This window comes from Papio anubis, chromosome 12, assembly GCF_008728515.1.
Source record: "Papio anubis isolate 15944 chromosome 12, Panubis1.0, whole genome shotgun sequence".
NCBI lineage: Eukaryota > Metazoa > Chordata > Mammalia > Primates > Cercopithecidae > Papio > Papio anubis.
Window position 1 is genome coordinate 57,146,597 of NC_044987.1, and position 21,963 is coordinate 57,168,559.

At 55.8% G+C, this 21,963-nt stretch overlaps 1 protein-coding gene across 1 annotated transcript in view; it reads right to left on the bottom strand.

Moving 5' to 3' along the window:
• Window positions 1–647: 647 nt before the first annotated feature.
• Window positions 648–21,963, bottom strand: part of CAPN5 (calpain 5) — a 57,551-nt gene continuing 36,235 nt past the window's right edge. The window contains exons 4-13 of the mRNA XM_003910451.5: window positions 14,609–14,817; window positions 12,947–13,139; window positions 11,677–11,870; window positions 10,971–11,048; window positions 8,928–9,123; window positions 8,097–8,219; window positions 6,346–6,542; window positions 5,248–5,363; window positions 4,258–4,394; window positions 648–3,103 (exon numbers count right to left, since the gene is read on the bottom strand). Of these exons, the coding sequence (XP_003910500.1) occupies window positions 2,921–3,103; window positions 4,258–4,394; window positions 5,248–5,363; window positions 6,346–6,542; window positions 8,097–8,219; window positions 8,928–9,123; window positions 10,971–11,048; window positions 11,677–11,870; window positions 12,947–13,139; window positions 14,609–14,817 (1,626 nt within the window). The 3' untranslated portion in view covers window positions 648–2,920. The remainder of the gene's footprint in view (window positions 3,104–4,257; window positions 4,395–5,247; window positions 5,364–6,345; window positions 6,543–8,096; window positions 8,220–8,927; window positions 9,124–10,970; window positions 11,049–11,676; window positions 11,871–12,946; window positions 13,140–14,608; window positions 14,818–21,963) is intronic.

A 21,963-nucleotide genomic window follows, 5' to 3' on the forward strand; every position in this document is an offset into this window, starting at 1 on the left:
ATCACACGATTTGCAACGTCCATTTCTCAGTCCCATGAAGAAAGCGAGGCATCTCAGTTCACTTTGCCCTCACACTGCACTCACCCCCTGTCTCCCAAGTCCAGTTTTCCATTGAGTCATCCATTCTGCTTTCAGAATCATCCCAACCCTGCTGCTTCCCACCACCACACCAGCTTCCTGGCCCAAGATGCCTGCGTCTGCCTTCAGTAGCCTCTGCTCTGGTCCCCCGACACCTTCCTGTGCCCCGAAAGCCCATCTCCTCTTCCCAGCCCTTCACGCACAGATCAGGGAGTAGGCGGTCTCTAACCCAGCAGGCCCACACTGTCCCATCAGTAATGTGCGGTGTAGTTTGTCATGACCAGAGTATGTCTTTGTGCTCCCTGCTCGTTTGTAGACTGTTCCAGAGCAGTGATTGCTATGCCTGGTTCCCCACATCCCAGGTGTCCAGGACAGGCCTTGGCACAAAGCCAGCCCCGTACAGATCTACTGAATTAAGGAATGACTGAATGATCCCCACAATCTCAGCTCACAGGTGCACCAGGCAGGCAGTGGGGTCTTCCCTCTGACCAGAGGACAGTCGCCCAGGCCTGGGGAATATTCCTCCATTGTCCCTTCCCCCCAGAGGGACAGAGAGACACAGGAAAGTCTTTTTGGAATTGTGATAAGATTTATTGAGACTAGAACAGGCTTCTTGTCCCCCAACCCCGTGGTGGATCCTGAGAAGAGGGAAGCCCAGGTCTGGGTAGTGTGGGCTGGAGACCCCACCCACCTGCAAATGGGGACTCCCAGGCCCCCATGGGTGCATACAGTGAACAAAGTAATTGCTCTCCCCTACCTCCCCTGATCCTTACCTGCCTGGCCCCCAAGGTCTCCTGGGGACCAGAGATCCCTGCAATAGCCAGGAGCCAGCCTGGCCCACCTCAAGGGGCAGGAAGCAAAGGCAGCACTGTGGAACCTGTTCTGTCAGGGGGTGGCAGGAATGGCCTGGCCCCGAGGCTGAAGCCCACAGGTCTGCCACTTGGTCCTGGTGTACCCCTGTATCCCAGGGGACATGGCTGAGCAAAGTCCCATGTGTTAGCCCGAGGTGCAAGCTGGCTCACTTCTCCTACTCAAGAGCCTTGATTTGAAATAGACATAGAGAAGTGGTGATTACATGAACATATATATATCTAGTGTGTGTGCATACAGAGATACATAGAGAAAGGGGTATTATTTTGCCCTTACTCAGCACTTGGTAGTAAGAGTGCTGACACACAAGAATCATTGGCCCCACTTTGTAGAAGGGGGAAATTGAGGCACAGGAGGTTTAAGTGACTTGCTCCCAGTCATGCAGAGTCCTGGCCCCAGGCCCAGGTTCTTGAGGGGAAGTCCCGGCTTTCAAGAAAGAATGCTCTTGTCCTCCTTGTTGTTCATTTCCTGGCCCCTCATATGGCCCAGGGCCAAGACCCAGGAGCAGAGCCAGACACAGAGTGAGGAGGCAAAGTCAGAGAATCCAGCACCTCCAGCCAGAACACTGATCCAGACAGCAGGATCTGGAGTCGAAAAGTCAAGTTCCCCAAAGGAATTCCCAGCAAGGACACAGGAATTCCTGTTCTTGAATTAACTGCACTTTTTCATTTGCTACACCTGGTCTGGAAGCCCGAGAAGGGCACAGAAAAGATCCCAAGTGGGTCATGGCGCCAACGCTTATGAAGAGTTCTCCAGAGGACCAGCAAAACTGGAGCCAAGAAGAAAAATGGAGGTTCAGACTTTGAATTTTCTTTTAAAACCCCTGATTAAAATTGAGGTTTTCAACACAAAAATAATATAAAACATTGAGGACTAAAAGGAACATTTTGGTCCGGGCAGGAAGAAGAGCACTGTGGCCTCCTAGGCTGCATTTTGGGGGAATGTTGGTGGGGGGCTGTGGTCAGGTGATGGGGCTCCCTATCTCCTGCCAAGCCCAGTGGGTGGCCTGACTCTGGTGGGCCTGGCACCACACACCCCAGAGTCCTGTCTTTCAGGAAAAGCTGGGGTCTTACAGCAGAGAGGCTCTGGGAGCACCTCTCCCCTTCTGGTCCCCAAAGCCCCTCCACCTGCCTGGCCTCTGGCCCACTAACCCAGGCATGCTCCTTCCAGCATGGGGCAGAGGAGTCAGGAAGATGCCCTTCCTCACCCCCACTGATACCACCTCTCCAGGGACCTTAACCCAGGGGCTGGGAATGGAATCGGAAGCTAGAATGAGCAGGCAGCTGCAGCTCCCCTGGGTATCTGCCTCTGAGAGGACCTGAGGACAGAGGCGAGGCCCAAGGTAGAGGCCGGAGGAGGGCCCCGCTTCACCTGGGGCCTCAAAGGTGTCATTTATTCATTTGGCAAATCTCCATTGAGTGAGGAAATGGATGGGTGAGTGGACAGGATTAGAGAATGAACAAATGTCACCTGCATATTTTCCCAATTCCAGCCTGAGCAGGAACCCGGCAGGAGCCAAGAGTCCTTTCAAGGTGGGACAACACCAGGTATTGCTGATGGGGAAAGTGGGGTCTGGGAGGCTGGGTTGGGCCTAAGACACAAGGAGCAAGAATGGGGCTTGGGGATGTGGCAGTTTGTGTGTAAACAAGTGACATCTTCTTGGCACTCCTCGGCAGACAGCAGGGCCTTAGGAAAACGTTTTCAACGGATAGAGTCCCTTAGCAGTGGTGACAGTTGAGGTGGGGAGGACTATTTGAAATCTCAGCAAGGAGATTTCAACGAGAAGGGAATGCTTTGGGGCCCTCAGGACACTGAGGCTGAGAGAGGGGCAGAGACTTCCTAAGGTCACACAGCAAGTCAGTGGAAGAGTGGGAAAAGGACCCCAGTGTCCTGGCTCCCAGGCTAGACCCAGGCCCAGTGGGGACATGCAGATGGTGGTGGGAACTGCTGGAGCCAGGTAGGTGGGCAGGTGTCAGACCGCCATGAGGGAGGTGCTGCTGAGAATGTGCACAGCCACGGTGCCTGGCAGGTCGCTGGGCTGCCGGCTGTTTCGGTCCCGGAGGTGGAGGGTATGTAGGGCCTGGAGGTCGTCTGGGTCAGCCGTTAGGTGCACCTGGCCCAGAAATTCATCCTTTAGCACTCGGTGGTTCCAGACCTGGGAAGAGACAGAGGATCATGGGAGGGGCGGGCTACCTCCAAGTCCAGAAGGTAGGAAGCAAGGGCAGCACTGTGGAACCTGTTCTGTCAGGGGGTGGCAGGCATGGCCTGGCCCCGAGGCTGAAGCCCACAGGTCTGCCACTTGGTCCTGGTGTGCCCCTGTATCCCAGGGGACATGGCTGAGCACAGTCCCACGTGTTAGCCCAAGGTGCAAGCTGGCTCACTTCTCCACCCCCTACTCAGGTCTATGGGGAGTGCTGGTGGTGGTGGCAGGGCCTTGAAGTGCAAGCCTGGCTGAGGATCGGGGGCCCTGGGCTGTCTGCCTCTCCATGAACCATGGGCAAGGTGGTGCCCCTTCCAGCCTCAGGCTCCTCAGCTAACTAAGCTCCCTCCCATGCATAAAGTGAAATCTGTTATCAGCTCCGCTAGTGATCTTGGGTGAACTTGGACAAGTGATACACCCACTGCCCTAGTTTCCCCATCTTTAATATGAGGGTTGAGTCAGCTGCCCTTAGGGGTCTTTCCAGCCCTGAGACATACAGGTCTGTGATTTGATCCAGTGGGACCCAGTGTTAAGAAAACTTGGATAAGCCACAGTGGCTCCCCCAGGGGGCCCCAAATGCTTGTTTACAGATGCTGTCTCATTGACAGAGATGCTGACCAAGGCCTGCGGGCCAGAGAGCTCCCTACTATTGAGTTCAGAATCATCATCCCCAGGCTACATCAGCCTGAGAGGAGAAGGAAGCCGTGCGAGGACACTGGCTTTCTATGCCCTGCCCCAGGCTCTTGGGAAATAGCCACACCCACCACACAGCGGCTCAGTGCCACTTTCCAGGTGGAGCCCCCATGGGGAAATGGGGGGACAGTTCTCAAAGCTGAGGGTGAGGTCAGCAGAGATGACTGCTGTCCCCAGTCAGGAGACTGACCCTGCTGGATCTCAGGACCACACCAACGAATCAAATTAACCCACCTACAGAGGGACCTTGGAGTGGCAAGAGAGCTCCCAAAGCCACACCAGGGGTCAGGGACAGACAGCTAGAGCCCAGCATGCCTGGGTCCCCGTCAGAGGGTCTTCCACCTGGGCTTGTCTCTGTGAGTGGGGAAGCCTCAGGCTGGGAGCCCAGGGGGTGGCCTCCGGAACCAGGGGCTCACCTGTACAGTGATGGGCTGGCTCAGCTTCTTGCGGTAGAAGATGCCTTTCACATTGTACTCTGGTGTGGAGGTGCCCTTCTGCACAGCCGAGCGGACTTTGTCCCCCTCACACTTGATGATTACGTAAGAGTTAGCCCCTAGGGAGAGGGAGTGGGAGATGGGGTGAGGGTGGGGCAGGGGCTGCGGCAGGGCCTGGATGGGACAGATATCTGCAGGTGAGATACCCACCTGGCTCAGTTATTCAGATGGAGAGACTGGAGCCTGACCCACCTCAAGGCCCCTTCGTTTCCAGAGACAGGCTGGCCAGCAGCGGTGCACTGGCCATCTCCAGCCTCCAGAGCTTTACCCACACTGCTCCCTCTGCCCAGAGCACCTTTCTCCCTTACCCCCTTTCATCAGGCTTTGTATCTTCTCAGCTTGGAAAAAGGCTACTCCCATGGCCGGGCGCGGTGGCTCAAGCCTGTAATCCCAGCACTTTGGGAGGCCGAGATGGGCAGATCACAAGGTCAGGAGATCGAGACCATCCTGGCTAACCTGGTGAAACCCCATCTCTACTAAAAAAAAAATACAAAACACTAGCCGGGCGAGGTGGCGGGCGCCTGTAGTCCCAGCTACTTGGGAGGCTGAGGCAGGAGAATGGCGTGAACCCGGGAGGCGGAGCTTGCAGTGAGCTGAGATCCGGCCACTGCACTCCAGCCTGGGCGACAGAGCGAGACTCCGTCTCAAAAAAAAAAAAAAAAGAAAGAAAGAAAAAGGCTACTCCCTCCAGGAAGCCTTCCCTGAGGTCTCCCTCCCAGGTGGAAGCCTCCTGAGAGCAGAAGGTAAACCTTTTCCTCTCTATGTGCCCAGCATCAGGCATCACCCCAGGAATGGCTGGGCCTGCAGTGCCTCTGCAAGCAGGAGAGCTCTGAGGCTGGTGTCCGTGCTGGCAGAGAGAGGCCATGGGGCAATTGGCAAGAGGGCCGGGGGACTTTCCCTGGAAGAGCTCACCTGTTGGGGAGTCCTTGAGGCCAGCAGCCCCCAGGACGTGTACCTGGGTCACCAGCTGGGGGTAGCCACAGAGGGAGCTCCAGCAGGTGTGTGGGGGCTCATCGAGGCGCAGTTCCCTGATATGTGGTGGCAGGGGAGAGGGGGGTGATAGAGAAGGGCCAGGAAGACAGGGGTGAAGAGGGGGTTCAGAAAGTGGGGAGGGAAGAAAAGTAGTATTAAGCCCAAATTTGATTTCATTTAGTCCTGGGCAAATTCCCATGAGCAGTCCCCACTTGTCCAAGCCCTAGGGGCTTCCTGCCCGATCCTTCCCCAGGGAAAAGGCAACTTGCTGAGCACCTTCTGTGTGCCAAGTCCTCCGCTGGCATTATGGGTGATTCCTAATCTCCACAAAGGCTATTATGATGCCCATTTCACAGCTGAGGAAGCAGCAGGCTCAGCCAGGTGAGGGCTTGCCCAACAGCTGGAAAGCTGGGGAGCCTGGGCCGGCAGAACCCTGAGCCGTCTGACTCCACAAGCTGCCTCCTGGGTCTGGCACGTGTGCAGAGCTCACCTGTCCTTCGGGGGACACCGAGCCTGGGCTATATATCACAGTGGAGAGCAGTGCGAGACACACAGGGTCAATGCCCCAGCAGGGACACAGAGTGCTTCAGCACTGGAGCCCAGAGCCACCCCCATGGGACAGGAAATTGTGGTGACAAGACCCAACCCTGGAACCAGGCAGGCTGGGTGACCCAGCCCAACTCCACCACCGGCTGCATGACCTCGGACAACCCTTCTAACCTCAGCCCCTGAATCTCATCGGTAAAGTGAGGGAGTCAGGCCTCCCGCTCAGGGATGCAAGAAGATCAAATGAGATGACTGAAAGCTTCTCTGTCAACTGTAGAGTGCAGTGTACATACAAGAAGCTGTTCCTAGTCATGGCCAGGGATGCTGGGACAGGGGAACAAGGGAAGAGAAGGGAAGGAGATGGGCACTGGTATCAGCCCAGAGTGGCTGGAGGCCCAGAGACACTGAGCATCTCCGAGGCTGCAGGTTCCTGGTTGGCCCAGTGTGGACCTCACCTCCACCCACACTGGCCTCAAGCCAGCCCCCAAGTACCGGCAGTTGGAGGGCACATCAGTGAAGACTCGGAGCAGGAACTCGCCAGTGTAGCCTGGCTCGAAGGTGGTGGGGATGATGACATAGCGGCCCTCGGGCTGATCAGTGCGCAGGAAGACGCTGCGTGAGTTGATGTAAATGGAGCTGGCGGCCTTGTGCTGCAGGCTGTGCATGCGGTACTGGCGGTTCTCCTCTACCTGTGGGAGGTGGGAGGGGCTGGGCCACGCGGAGACACACCCTACAACACCCCGTCTCCCCCTCACCACCATGGAAGGGACGATGGAATCCCTTTATATGAAATGTCCAGAACAGGCAAATCTATAGAGACAGAAGTGGATTCGTGTTTGCAGGGCTGAAGGGAAGAGGTCAGTGGGAGTGGGTGGTGATTGTTAAAGGGAGTGTGTTTCTTTCGGGGAGATGAAAATGTTCTACAATTGATTGTGGTGATGGTTGTACAAACTCTGATCACACAAAATCATAAGATTGTATACTTTACATGGCCAAATTGCATGCTCTGTGAATTATATCTCAATAAAAACTATTAAAGGAGGCTGGGCGCAGTGGCTCATGCCTGTAATCCCAGTGCTTTGGGAGGCCAAGGTGGGAGGATCACTTGAAGCCAGATGTTCAAGGTCAGCATGGGCAACAAAGCGAGACCTCATCTCTACAAAAAACTTAAAAATTAGCCAGGCATGGTGGTGTTCACCTATAGTCCCAACTACTAGGGAGACTAAGGTGGGAGGATCGTTTGAGTTCAGGAATTTAAGACTGTAATGAGCTATGATGGCACCACTGCACTCTGGCCTGGGTGACAGAGCAAGACCCTGTCTCTTAAAACAAAAAAAAAATAGAGGGCAATAGGAATCCCCCTGGTAACAATGTCAGTGGGGTTTCTGACTCTAACAGCACAACCAAGTATCAGGATCTGCAGAGGTTACAGCACATGTCCATGAAGTGCCATCACCAGCTGCCAGGACCTGCCTGACAATCCCAAAACAAGTGTTCTGGTCACACTAGTGAAGATCACCATATGCCAAAGTCACAACAGTATGTCACAAGACAGTAGCACACCACAAATGTACCAGCACAAGGGTATAAACAAAGTGCCACAGCATGGCCAGGCGCATCAGACAACAAGGACTCAGCATGGACCCAGCCCCTGCAGGTCCCGGTGGCTTCACTCCGTTCTCAGGGTCTGACAGGCACATGGGGTCCCACCATGCTGACTGTCACCACACACTGGGCATTACAACATGTGGAAAGCCTCAGGTTCCAGGCCAGGGGGTGCAGCCAGGGGTGACCCCACGTGGCTGTGCTCAAGGATGCCTCCTCCTGGTGCCCAGCAAGGCCTCCAACGCAGGAAGGCTGAGGGGCTGCAAGGGGTCCTGAGCCCTAAGGGAGGAGCAGCGGGGGCCCAGCAGATACCCAGGGCCTCCCAGGGCCTGGCCCCAACCACCAGCAATCTTCCCCTTCCTCATCCGCCAAACATCCCAGGCCTGTGGGTCTTAGGCAGAAAGAAATCAGGCTGAGAGCTCCCACAGAAGCCAACCGTGGGCAGGCTGGGCCCTCAGTGAATATTCTAAATGGGGCCCATGCCACGGCATCCTCACAACGTTTGCCACGGTGGCCAGGGCGGCTGGGGCGATGGCAGTGACCAAGGTGTTCTAGAGTGTTCTTCCCCAGGTATGGGCAGTCCAAACTCCAGCTCCCTCCCTCTCCCCACCCACAGCAGGAAACCTGGCTGGCCTCACCTTGTAGATGTCAAAGCCAATGGCCAGGTTCTCGCCCTTGCCCTCCCGGCGCGTGGACCGCTTTGGCCGCTGCTGGATGCAGATCAGGACTTCATCTTCTGGCTTCTTGACATCGAAGATGTACTGCAGGTGTGGCCAAGGAGAGAGACGCGGCAGTGAGACCACGGCAGTGAGACCACGGCAGTGAGACCACGCCAGGGATGGGCTGGCTGGCTCCCGGAAGCTCAGATTCCAGAGCCTGAACCAGTCACAACACCTCTCTGTGCCTTGGTCCCTCTGCTGTGAGGTGGGCCCACCAATGCCTGCAACAGCTACCCTGCATGAAGGCCGGGGAAACCAATGCCATGCTGGGTCCTCTGCACAGAGCCTGGCACACAGGTGGTGCTCAACAGAGGCACATCTAAGACCAGGGCTAAGCAGTGCCATGGGTCAGACTGAGGAGGCTGTGGGGAGAGGCCCCGTGGGGAAGCCCAGCCCGGCCAAGTTCCCAGGAAGGGACAGAATTGTGCTGTTGTGGAAACAGGGGGCTGAGTCCCCGGCTCAGCCTCTAAGTGTCCCTGTAGCTCAGGACAAGACACCCAAATGTCCCTCAGAGCCATCCCTGGTTTCCTCATTTTTACCATCTGTAGGTCAGATTGTGAGGCTGGGGGCTTCATGACCCCCAGATGGGACCGATGTAACCCCATCTAACCCCCACTGTACAGACAGATTTGCTGAGGCCCAAGGAGGGACAGGGATTACCCAAGGTCGAACAGGAGTCCCTGGCAGGACAGTGGCAAAGCACCCCGCAGCTGCTGCAGGGGCAGGGTGGGGGTCCCTGAGAACACCCACCTGCGGGTTCTGGAAGAAGGTGTCCTTGTGGTTGATGCAGCCGCCACTGCGGTTCTGTCGCGGGTCCTCGTGCAGTGTCCAGGCGCCATGCAGCCGGGCCTCCTCCCACGTCTTGTGGATGCTCAGGTAGGATGTGTTGATCAGGCGGCACTTGATGATGTCCGTGAAGTACCGGCACACGTCCTCGAAGGTCATCCTGGATGTGGGGAGGGGCTGAGCAGGGTACCGCCCCCACACCTCTCCAGGCTCCTGGCCCCCCAGCCCAGCCACCTAATATGTCCATGTGGCCCAGACGTGAGAGAACACAGCTGGCTTTGAGAGGAGAGCTAAGCCCACACAAGGGCATGGGCATGGCATCGCACGGACCCTTAACCTCTTTTCTGACTTGTTTCCTCGCCTGTAAAATGGGGCTGAATCTAACAGCGGGTGCCCATCTCAGAGCTGGCGAAGGAATTAGGTAACGTAATCAAAGCAGGCAGTGCAACTCTCAGCAGACAGAGCACACGGGCAAACGCAGGCTGTTACTGTCGTGAATGGTGTTAATAACTACTGTCTGCTGCCCTCTACAGTTTATAAAGCACATCTGCATCCACGATCTTCCATGGCTGTTGTGAGGCTTAAGTGGATGGTGGGAACCCCATGGTGAGCGTGCTGCAGTGGCCAGGGTGTTGCTATGGTCACTGCACACTGTGAACGCCTCCAGCGGGCTGGTGGGGGCAGGGGGTAGTGAATTAACTGTGAACATGTAAGAGAAAGGCCTTCGGAAGAAACTCTTTTTGAAGACAAGTAGTTCTGCTGTGTTTTTATCTGCTGACCCCTGAGCAAGACTGGCAAAGTGGCCTGGGTGGCCTTCTGCGGCAGCTGACCTGACACCTGCAGAAGGGCTCCTCATTGGGTGCCAGGACCGCTGCCATCTGCCCCTGGTCTGCCTGGGGGCCCCGAAAGAATTCAGCACACACAGGATGCCTGTACCCCTCCAGGAAGGGGCTGAGTTTACGTATCAGGTTCTGCTGAGGGGTGACACTGAGCCTGGCCCACATTCAGGACTCATGCAGGCTGGATGAATGCAGGATGAACCCTTATTACTACTGGGGTTTTTCTTTTTGTTTTTGAAACAGGGTCTTGCTCTTTTGCTCGGGATGGAGTGCAGTGGCGCAATCATGGCTCACTATAACCTCAACCTCCTGGGCTCAAGCAATCCTCCCACCTCAGCCTCCCGAGTAGCTGGGTCTACACAGGTACATCATCACACCCAGCTAATTTTTCATTTTTGTAGAGATGGGGTCCCACTATGCTGCCCAGGCTGGTCTCAAACTCCTGGCCTCAAGCAATCCTTCTACCTCGACCTCCCAAAGTGCTGGGATTATAGATATGAGCCACTGTACCCAGCCAATTACTGGGCTCTTGAAGCTGAGCTGCTGTCATCTTCCCAGCTCACCCATGTACCTACTTAGCTCCCCTCTCAAACCCAGCTGTGTTCTCTCACCTCTGTGCCACGTCTCCTTCCTTGCCCACCAAGGGCTACTTTATACCTCAAGTCTCAGCTTAGGAGCTAGCTCCTCTGGGAGCCTCTGCTACCTAATCTCAGAAATCAGGCTGCCAGAGGGCCCCTGGAGGCAGGCTGCAGGCAGGGCTTCCTGGAGAGGGACTGGGCATAGACCTAGTGCCCCTCGCTACACCACACCGCTGGTGCTGGACTGCGCTTCATACCTCCTTACCCTTGCTGGGGAGATCCTGGTGGGCCCACCTCTTAGACGACTCCCTGACCTGCATGCCAAGGGCTCGGTCTGGGTGCCACAGCAGATCCAGGACCCCTCAGTTTGGCAGAGGGGACTGTGGGGATCAAAGGGCCTGTTATTGCCCGAGTAATTTTACAGAGGAGGAAACAGGCTCTGAGACGGTGTGACTTGTCCATGGCCACACAGCAAGTTGATCATGAGGCATGCAGGAGAGGCCTGGCTCCTGACTCCCCACCTGGTGCTCCCCGCCAGGCCCGTGGGAAGCTCCCCCTCAGCCCCGGACGCCCAGGGCACACACACTCACCAGAACTCACCGTCGTCCTGCACCGTCACACCCATCTTCTCCCGCTCACTCTTGCTCACTTTCTGCCACTCCTCTGAGCTGGGGTGTGAGGACCGGGGAGGAGAAAGGGAGCTGTCTAAGAGGCAGGCCCACCAGGATCTCTCTGGCAAAGGCGAGGAGGCCCGAGGGGCAGTCTTGCACCAGGCCTCCAGCGGCATGGTGTGGCCAGGGGCACTGGGGCCATGCCCAGCCCCTCTCCAGGAAGCCCTGCCTGCCTCCTCCCTCAAGGGACTGTGAGCTGCCACCATGCTGGGAGGTCTGGAAGCAAAGCTGCAGGCTGGGAGGAGGGGGGCGTGACCCCCAGTGAAGAAGGCTCCTTCACTTAGCACTTGGGCTCCACTCCCATCCTGGCTTCACCAGGGCCATGAGCCAAGCACAGAGGGGTCCCCCATTTGCTCAGGGCTGTGGCCTCCCTCCCTGCTCCCGTCCCTCACCCATTCACCAAGCTGGTCTCTACACCCGCTACGGGTCAGCTCACCTCCAGCCCCAGGTCTTTCTTGTGCTCAATCCATCACCCCATACACCCACTCCAAAGTAATTCATTCCTAGTGTCATCCTCCCCCAGATCCTTCAAGGCCCAGCCCTGGTGCCACCTCCTCCAAGAAGCCCATCCATCCTTGTCCAAGCCCTCATGCCCTGTGCCTGCACCCCCATCCCCAGGCCTCACGTGTCACTCCAGGGCCCGTTCCACTCCCGCTCGCCCCAGGGGTTGCGTAGGCGGATCATGTCCAACTTCTCTGACTTGAAGAAGGCCAGTAGGCCGTGGCCCAGGCGCACCTTGCGCACATCAGTGACGGCATACGCATGGCCCTTTACCAGGCCGCACGCCAGGCGGGCCTCCATGTCAGCTGCTGTCACTGCCTGTGGAAGGACACAGTTGCTGAGAGAGGCAGGGCCACACTGGAACCCAGACCAGGGACTCAGGTGCTGGAGGGCCAGGAAGCCGCACGGGACCTACAGGATGGGATGGGAATTGCAGTCATGGGGCAGTGCTGTGTTCACAGACCTTTAACACCCCCAAGGGCAGCAGTCTCAGTAAAGGAAGGTACCCACAGTGGGTCAGCCCAGGGGAATGCTGGCGCAAATGTGCACTGGCTCAGCTGTTGTTAAATATTCCAGGAACTGTTAAGTATTCAGGAACATTGCTTTGTTTTTTGTTTTTGAGACGGAGTTTTGCTCTTGTTGCCCAGGCTGGAGTGCAATGGCACGCTCTCAGCTCACCACTACCTCTTTCTCCCGGGTTCAAGCGATTCTCCAGCCTCAGCCTCCCGAGTAGCTGGGATTACAGGCATGCACCACCACGCCCGGCTAATTTTGTATTTTTAGTAGAGATGGGGTTTCTCCATGTTGGTCAGGCTGGTCTCAAACGCAAACTCAAACTCTCAAATCTCAGGTAATCCGCCCACCTTGGCCTCCCAAAGTGCTGGGATTATAGGCACGAGCCACCGCACCCGCCAGGAATATTGTTAATAGTTGTTGCTAAACGTGGGCAGCTGGAAATCAGCCATGGTGGGAGTATTTACACCACAGTAATTAGCAAATGCTACAAATCAGGGCTTTTTACTTAGCTACAGAGGCAGTTTACCAGCACACCACAGGGTCTGCTAAACTTGGGTTCGAGCTTTGTTTTCCCTGGGCCTCAGCTTTCTCATCCAAAACATGAGCAATTAATCAAATCAGGACCACCCTCAGGTGCACAGACGTTCATAACTCAAGAGGATCAGAAAGAAGTTTTAGTTGAACAATGCGGGAAAGGCTTTTCATAGCCTAGAGGGTCTGGGCAGGGGGTTGCACCTTCCAACTTCTCCCCTCCCCCACGAGGCTGAGGGTCTGGATACATAGGAACTGACCTGAGTGTGGGATGTCACAGTTGTCTCCCATCTCAGTCAGTGAGGGTGAAGGGGAGGGGCCGCCTCTGGGGCCTGCTGTGTTCTCACCTTGATGGAGGCACTGATGAGGCCGCCCCGGCTGTGCACTTTTAACATGCGCTCAAAGAGCTGGTTCCTCTTAGTCTCATCGCTGGCAAAGTCACCCTCGGTCAGGTCGATGGGCTCAGAAACACCACCCGTGAAGTCCACCAGTGCGTCTGCTGTGTTGCCTCCATCCAGCGCCTGGTAGCAGCCTGCCAGCCTGGGAAGCAATGTGGAAACACTTCCCAGCTCATGCTCCCCAGCCAGGCTGCATCCTTCCCCTCTATGAGGGAGGCTTTTGAAACTCAGAGGGGTCAGACAACCTGTTACAGTCACACAGCAGGCCACGGCGGAGCTAACACTAAAACCCAGTTCTTAACACTCAGGCCAACATACAAGGCTTAAATTCCCCTAAGTGGCTCAATTTTGAAAAATCAGCTGTCCCCCCCCAAAAAAAAAAAAAAAAAAAGCAACTCTTTTCAAAAGTGCCAACAATGGTCGGGGTAAGGAAGGAGTCAGTGTTTAATGGGTATAGAGCTCCTGTGGGAATGATGAGAAGGTTCTGGGGATAGATAGTGGTGACGGCGCATGGCACTGTGATCATAATGAATGCCACTGAATTATGTGTTTCCACATGGTTAAAATGAGAAGCATTATGTTTTGTATATTTTACCACAATGAAACTGTGTTCTTCAAAAAAACAAAAGACAACCAAGGCCCCTGGGTCGGCTCCTCTGGAGCGGGGAAGACAGGCCTGTATCCAGGTGGTGGAGACTCAGTGGCCACCAGGGGGCTGGCTTTCCTTTCTTAGGATTCAAAGTGGAAGCTGCCAATGTGTTTTCTTGGGTTTTTGATGTTGGGAGTTGTCTTTCTTTTTCCTGTCTCCCCCTTTCTCTTGTTCTCTGTCTGTCTCCCTCCTTGCCCCTGCCCCTACACACACAGGTTTCCAGCAAGATTGACAAATGGGCCTAGTAGGAGGAACCAGGGAGTGGCTCCCCTAGAGCTGGCAAGGCTGGCCTCTGACCCCACTGCCCCTCCTCCCTCCTCCCTCCTGGCCTAGGCCTATCCCTGCCCCCAAACAGCCTGGGCAGGCCACTCTTCCCCAGGGTTCCCCACTGCTCAGCAAAACTTCACTTGTGCCCCTTCTATGCTGGGCTCTGTGCTGGGCACCGGGGACACAGAAGCAGAAGGCACGGAGCAGAAGGAGGGGCCAGCAAAGACAGAATGGACAGTCAGCCAGGCAGAGGTGGACAGTGGACAAGAGGGAGGCCCAGCAAGCGGGGAAGGCAGGCAAGCAGCCCACCCTGCACAACCAGGCCCAGCTCAGTTACCACTTCCCCAACCAAGGCCCCAGGCAGGGCGTGGCAGCATGAACCTTCGAGAATGGTCCTAAATGTGAGTGCTGCCTCTGCCCCCAGCTACCTACAGGATGTTGCCTGGGCCTCAGGCTTCTCCCTCTAAAATGGGAGTAACCAACATTCCTCTCCTTACAGGGCCCAGGCCTTCACCCCACCCAGCGCAGGCTTGGCTGACTATGCCCGCAGGCCTGGCGGTTGGGCCTGCTGCGTGCCTGCACCAGCCCCTCGCCTCTCTGTGCCTAAAGCCCTGGCTAAGGAAACACCATGAAGAGCCTATCCAGTGCCACCCCCGCCTGGACCTCCCACCTGCCTGCTTGCTGCTGGCACCTACTTGGCATAGGCCTTCTCCACCAGGGCACACCAGAACTCATTGCGGGAGTTGGAGTGGCAGTAGATGAGCTGGTTGTTGACTGTGGGCAGCCGGTCATCGATGACCACGTCCACCCATTCCCCGAAGCGCCAGAAGTGGAAGTGGAAGATGCCCGCGTAGGCGTTGGGCTTTTCAGGGTCCCATTCCTGCTCTTTCCAGTCTGGGATGACCTGGGTGGGGGGAGTGGGGGATAGGATGGGGGGACACAGTGAGGGGATGGCTGGCTTCCTGAGGAAACGGGGGTGCGAGCTTCCCATGAATCAGAACGGAAAGGAATACTGGGTTCAGGTTCCGACTCTGCCACAAGCCTGCGTGAGACCCAAGTGAATCCTCCCCATCTCCGGGCTCAGGTTCCCATCTCCGCCGGGCGTGGAGGCTCCCTGGGCCTCCTTCCAGCTGTGTTGTTCTCAGAGTGTGTGAGCTTCCCTTTCTCATGCCTCCCTGCAACCTTCCCCGAGACGTCTGTCTACATCTACCACCAGCTCCTGCCTAGTGACCAGCACCACCATCCACCCATCCAGCCCACCCCAATGCTGGCAGTCCCCCTTGCTGCAGCCCCACTGGCTACTTCGCTTTCCCTCCCTCCATCAAATCAGGCCAATCTGAGCACCTCTATCCTCCTGACATCCATCTCCTCCTCTCCATCCTACTGGCACTACCCTGGCCCAATTCCCCATCTCCCCGCCCAGGGACACTGTAACAGTGTCTGCAGTTACATCTACTCTCACGCCACACAGACCAACCCAGTCCTGTCACTTCCCTAGAAAATAAGACCCAAACTCTCAATGCACTCCCCCAGCCTCATTTCTCTGCCTCCCCCACGGCAGCCCCCATCCCTGCTCACTGCTCCAGGTTCTTCTTCCTCCTCTTTACCCAGTAGACTTCCATTTGTCCTTTAGTGTCCATCCTCTTCCTCCAAGAAGCCCTCCCTGACTTTTGAGATTAGGCCAGGACCCCTATCTCAGTCTCACGGCCCTTGGCAGCTCTCATCTGAGATACTTACCTTTACCAAGTTGTAATTAAGTAACTGTGTGACTTTGAGCTCAGTGTCTGATGTTATCACTGGAATGTCAGTTCTCTGGGGGCAGGGCCATATAGGTCTCGGTCACTGCTATGCACCCAGCACCTAGCCCAGGGCCTGGCCCAGAGAGTATGTTTAGTAAACATGCATTGACTGAATGAATGAATTCAGAGACATTGATGGGGGACACTGAGACACTGATTTTATTACTTATGAATCATCTGGGAAATGCCTGTGACTACCGCGAATTATCTCCATCTAATTATCACGATAGCCTCTGAGTAGATGACTATTATCCAGTCCTACTTCACAGATGACAATACTCTGGCCCAGACAGGGCATGTAACTCGTCCAGGGTCACACAGCTAGAAAATACACACATGCTTTGGAGGCAGACCAACCTTGGTTTGAAGCCAGGATTCAAACCCAGATCTGTCTGCCTCTGAAAAATGAGCTCCTTGGCACTGTGGACCACTCTGCACCCAGCCCCAGGCTGGACACTGACAACCAGGTGAATCACACGGCCCCTCCCCTCAAGAGGCTCCCAGTCTGGTGAGAGAGGGAGGCACCCAGGCAAAGTGCTGAGGCTACACAGGGTGCAGGCGGGGCTATGTGGGAAGGGAGTGCCCCTGTCAAGTCAGGGTGCATGACCCCTGGCCCTGCTGGGCATGGGACCAAGTGGAGCTGAGCCCCATCGGGATCATAAACAGCTCCTTCTAGAAGAAAACCACTCCAAGTATGGGGGGCACCCAGGCGGAGGAACCAGAGGTACACCAGGAGGCTGGCACTCACCTGAGTGTACAGATCTCAGCCAAAAGCTGCTCCCCACTGCACGCTCATTAAGGACACTTTTGTTTGCACATCTTTTACCATCAACAGGGATGTTGGCAAAGGGAAATGCTCCCTAATGGGACATGTGAGACCAAGAAAATGAAAATGCTAACTGCAGTGAGAGGTACTACTGCCCTAATGGAGCCCTGCTGGGTCCCAGGCACAAGGCCAGGCTGCTCACACTAGCACCCCTGAGCCTCATGACAGGCTTTTGAGGCGATACTACTGGAAGGTGCTGGCAGAAGGTTGGCCTCAGGCACGAGTGAAGGAGGCAAGGTTCAAACCCAGGACTTCCCAACCTGGCCACTGTCTGGAACCCAGCAAGGGCTCAACACTAGCTGTTCCTTTCCTCCACCTCCTCACCCTGACTTTTCTGTCAACTCTGTGCCCTTTCTAAGTGAAAACACCCTGACTCCTGGCACTCTCCCCACTTTGCTTTCTGGACAGGGAGCTGTATCAAAAATAGGTCTCATGGGAGGCCAAGGCAAGTGGATCACTTGAGGCCAGTTCAATACCAGCCTGGCCAACATGGTAAAACTCTGTCTCTACTAAAAAAGAATACAAAAATTAGCTGGGCATGGTGGTGTGCGCCTGTAATCCCAGCCACTCAGGAGGCTGAGTCATGAGAATCACTTGAACTCGGGAGGCGGAGGTTGCAGTGAGCTGGGCAACAGAGCAAGACTCTGTCTCAAAAGAAAAAGGGCGGTTCCATACAGGGTGAGGGTTGCCATTCCCACCGCACAAATGGGAAGGCTGAGGTCCAGAAAGACGCAAGATCTGCCCAAGCACACAGAGTGACAGGGAGTCCTAAGCTGAGAACGTGGACCTGGCCCTCTGCCTTCACCCCCTCCTTCTGCTCCTGCCCTGTTCTGAATGCTCTGGACTGCATGGCTGGGAGGAAGAGCAGCCCTCGCAAGCTGCTGGAACCTCGGGAGGATCATTAGTCAAACTCGAGGCTTGGCTCTGAGCCCTCTGTGGCTCAAGAAGCTGCTAATGAGGCTCCAGGGCCTGGAGATCCAGAGTCTGGGAATCCCGAGGGCCTCCATTTCCCCTCCTGCTTCACCGCCCCTGCACTTGGCACGGGATGGACCCCAAGCCAGCCTTCTCACCCCTCAACTGCTCTGCTGTCAGCCAGGATGCTGAGCAGGAGGGAGACTGTCCAGACAGGTGTGCTCCAAACCAAAAACCAAAAACCCTCCTACGCCATGCCGGAAATCAAGGAAGCCAGCACAGACTCCTGGGGCCATGTCAAAGGATTCAGGAACCATCCTGAAGAGGTTCCTGCTGGCCAAAGATGAGCTAATTTGAGCATCAATAAGGGCAAAAACAGCAATGGATTAAAACACATCAAGTATGTTCAAATTCATGAGATCAGAACGGTACTTAAAAAAACAATTAGTCACTATCAGAGGAGGGTAGGGAATCAAGTCTTTTTTTATTGAAACTGGAAAATTACAGGAAATTTATCCTGTCTCTGTAGACAAACTGTACCACATGGTAACCAAATAGTAGATGGAGGGAAGTCTTGAACTGGAAAAGATTTCCAGCTCATAAATGAGAAAGGAATGATGATATTAGACCACCAGCATTTTACGACCACTGAAGAATGAATGAATTTAGGCGGTGGTCACTGATGGTTTCTAACATCACAAAAAAGAAAGATAACCAGCCATGATGTGCCCCCTGAATGAAGTATACAACATCGTTCATGATGCAGCTGTGACAAAAAAAGAAAAAAATTGTTCCTAGACCATATCAAGCTTCTAGAGCTAAGTCCCAGGTTACAGGAAATGCAGGGGACAGAGAACATGTTAAACACCACCATAAAGACACAGTCAACAAAACCCACACCATGGGAAACCCCACAGGACAAACGGCCCCGTTTCTTTGATAGATAAATTACTAGGAAAAAATAAAAGATGAAAGAACAATCAACCAATTGCAGTTACGGACTTCTATTTGGATCTCACTCAAACAAACTGTAAAACCTATGCATATTTATAGCACAAATTAGAAATTAGAATAATTACTGGATATTTAATGATATTAAGGGATTATTTTAAAAGTTAGTATTATGTGTTTTTTTTATTTTTTATTTTTTGATTCCTTATCTTTTAAAGATGCATCCGGAAATATTTACGGATGAAATGAAATGCTGCCTGGGCAAAGTGCAGGTGTAGAGGAAATAAGACTAGCCATGGGCTGGCAAGTGTCAAAGTGAAGGGATGGATGCAAGGAGTCCATCAGGCTGTGCTCCCTACCCTCTCGCTGTCTACAGTAGAAATTCCCCATCACCACGGATACCAGCTACCTGGCCCAGCAGTCCCCGCTCTCACCCTCACCCCTCAAACACTCCCTCCTTCGGGTCCCATCTACCACAACCATCAAACACCCATGCCACTTCAAGCCACCTCACCCATGCACATGTGGCTCCCTCTGCCTCCTTCCCTTGCCTCTCAGGGGCTAGCTGAGAGCAGCAGCTTTGAGGGACCTCCTGCCGGGCCCCCCCCAACAGTCGGGCAGCCCCTTCTCCTGGCACCCCAGCATGGTTCTCTCTTCCCTGCCCACTGGGAGGAGCTCCTGGGGGACAGGGGCCAAGTCTGACTCATTCTCAGATCTCCAGCACCCAGCACAGGGCCTGGCCCAGCTCCAAAGCTGGCTGGAGTCTTCCTGGGAGGAAAATCCCCCGCACTGGTCACAGTGCAGCCCTGACCGGCTGGTGACCTCTACACACGACTTAATACCACATTACTCACTGCGGTGCACGGCAGTGACTTCACTTTCAACTGGGCCACCTCTGAGTCTCAGTCTCCTCATCTACCTACACAACCTCCAGGGCTGTTATGAGAACTAAAGGAGACAGCCTTGGAGCTCTTTCATAAACTGTAGAGAGCTGTGCACACATGAGGGGTCATCTGTGTTGGTATATACACATGTGTGCCTTCACAGAACAGTCTGAAAACCTCAGGGCTGGGAGGGAGCTGAGATGACCTGGTCAACCTCCTTCCCAAGAGGAGAAAGGAGAAGCTCCCCACCACCTGCTGCGTGCCTATGAGGCTTTACTGACGTGGGCTGACCTGGCAGCAAGGCAAAGGACTGGTGGGATCTGCCGCCTCCCTCATAACCCCCTGGGGTGTGATCCACCAATGGCCACCCACTGCAGAATGGGCCCAGAAACCTCAGAGTCCCACCCATGGGTGCACCACAGCATCCCTGGCTCCTGGATTGTCCCTAGAGACTCCCACCTAGACCAAAGTGGCTGCTCTCAAAGCCTCCCAGGGTAGTGGCACACAGGGCTCTGCCCAGCTGGGTGACAGAGAGAAGACAGGAGTCAGGAGCCCAGGGAGGGAAGCTGCTCAGGACCTGCCTGCAAGTGTGTGCGTGTGTGCAGGTGTGTGCGTGTGTGTGGAGGTGTGTGCGCGTGTGTGGAAGTCTCTGTGCATGTGTGTGCGTGTGTGTGGAGGTGTATGTGCACGTGTGGAGGTGTGTGCGCGTGTGTGTGGAGGTGTGCACGCGCATGTGGAGGCGTGTGCACGTGCGTGTGGAGGTGTGTGCGCATGTGTAGAAGTCTCTGTGCGTGTGTGTGCGCCCGTGTGGAGGTGTGTGGAAGTCTCTGTGCGTGTGTGCGCCCGTGTGGAGGTGTGCACGCATGTGGAGGTGTGTGTGCGCGTGTGTGTGGTGTGTGTGCGTGCGTGCGGAGGTGTGTGTGTGCATGTGGTGTGTGCGTGTGCGGAGGTGTGTGCATGCGTGCGGAGGTGTGTGCATGTGTGCAGGTGTGTGGACGTGTGTGCAGGTGTGCGCACGTGTTGAAATGGGTGCATGTGTGTGGTGGGCACCCCCTGCCTTCTCGGGAGAGCAGAGCCCTGCTGCTCTCCACCAGAGACCAGGGTATCGATGCACCAGAGTGGCCACGGCGGGTCCTGTTCATGGGGCGGCTGAGACAGGGCAGGGATCCCCAGCTTTGGAGCAGCCCCCCCTCCCCTGGGCCTCCGGCTCCCCAGCAATCATGTGAAGGCTAATGGTCTCTGCTGGGCCGCTCCGAGGTGGCGATGGTGACGGAGGGGGACACACTCCCCCATGGCCGCTCTCTCAGACCACAGAGCCAGGCCAGGTTCCTGCCCACGCCTCCGCCCCGCGCCTGCTGCCATCGGCACTGGCCTGTGATGCCTCAGGCAACTCACTTCAGCTCTCCACAGGTTCTCCTGTACCCCCACCCCCGGGATAACTGAGAGGGGAGACCCTGTGTCTATGGTGACGGGGCAGTAACCATGGGCAAACTTAGGGAGGGAAGGTGACCGTGTGCGGGCTCCAGGAAGCTCAAGCACTTTGTGGACATTTGCCCATTTCACCCTCACAACAGCCTCAAGGGAGGTGCCATTGCTGGCCCCAACTCACAGATGAGGAACAAGCTCAGAGGTTGCCCAGGGCCATCCAGTTGGCAGGGTGGGGCGGGCTAGGTCGCTCACCGCACTCGCTGCCTCTCTGGGCACAGAGTTCAGGGAAAGGCAGGTCTCTTTCCCTGTGGTTTCTCGTGGTTTCCAGGGAAAATGGGTTATTTGCCATTCCTGCACTCTGGGGATAGAGCCAGGCCTCTACTGCTGTCCTGAGGCTGGAATCCTCTGTCTCGGGTACCTCCAGGAGTGGCTGGAAGGCAAGTTTGGGGAGGGGATGTCAGGGAAGCAGAGACCCCTGAGAGACGGGCGGGGGTTTGGGTGCGGGGCTGGGGAAGGGTTCTGCGCATGCTGTGAGGGGTGTGTGAAAGGGAAACCAGGGGGCAGCAGCTACTCCGAGGTGGGCATGAAAGGGGCTGTGAGACCCAGGAGAGTGGTGGGGTTGGATTTTGAAGCAGGGCTCATTCCGAAACAAAACCACCGGTGAGGCCCCCAAGGCAGGGCTTGACTTGGTCTCCAGAAAAGAAGGTAGCCCAGTCTGAGCCTGGGTTCTCAGGTGGGTGGGGCCCATCTCCCCAGTTCATCCCAGGGGCCAGTGTCATGGGGCCAAAGGTCCACAGGCCCAGAGCCTGGCCCGCCCACACCTGCTTCCAGCCCCTCCATGCCCTCTGTGACCTGGACAGGCCTCCTCCTCTGGGCCTCAGTTGTCTCTGTCCAAAAATGAGTGAGTTTGAGAGTGGTGATGAGGGAACAGAGCTGTGAAGAAGGATCAAGTGGGGCACTAAAGTCATGTGGCCTTGGGGTTACATCTTGCCCATGTCAGTCTAGCCCGGCAGTTTGACAATTCCCGGAGGGTGGGGCTGGAAGGGCCTTCACAGAACCAAGCTGTTCACTCTGGAAGGTCTGAGGCTGGGAGGGGGTTGGGAGCTGCCTGAGAACACACAGCTCATCCGTGACAGAGGCCAGACTAAACCCAGGCATGGGCCTGACCTCACCCCACCCCTCACAACTCTGCCCTTCCGTCCACACCCTGCCCAGTGGCCCTGCAAGGCAGGGAGACTCGAGATTGCACC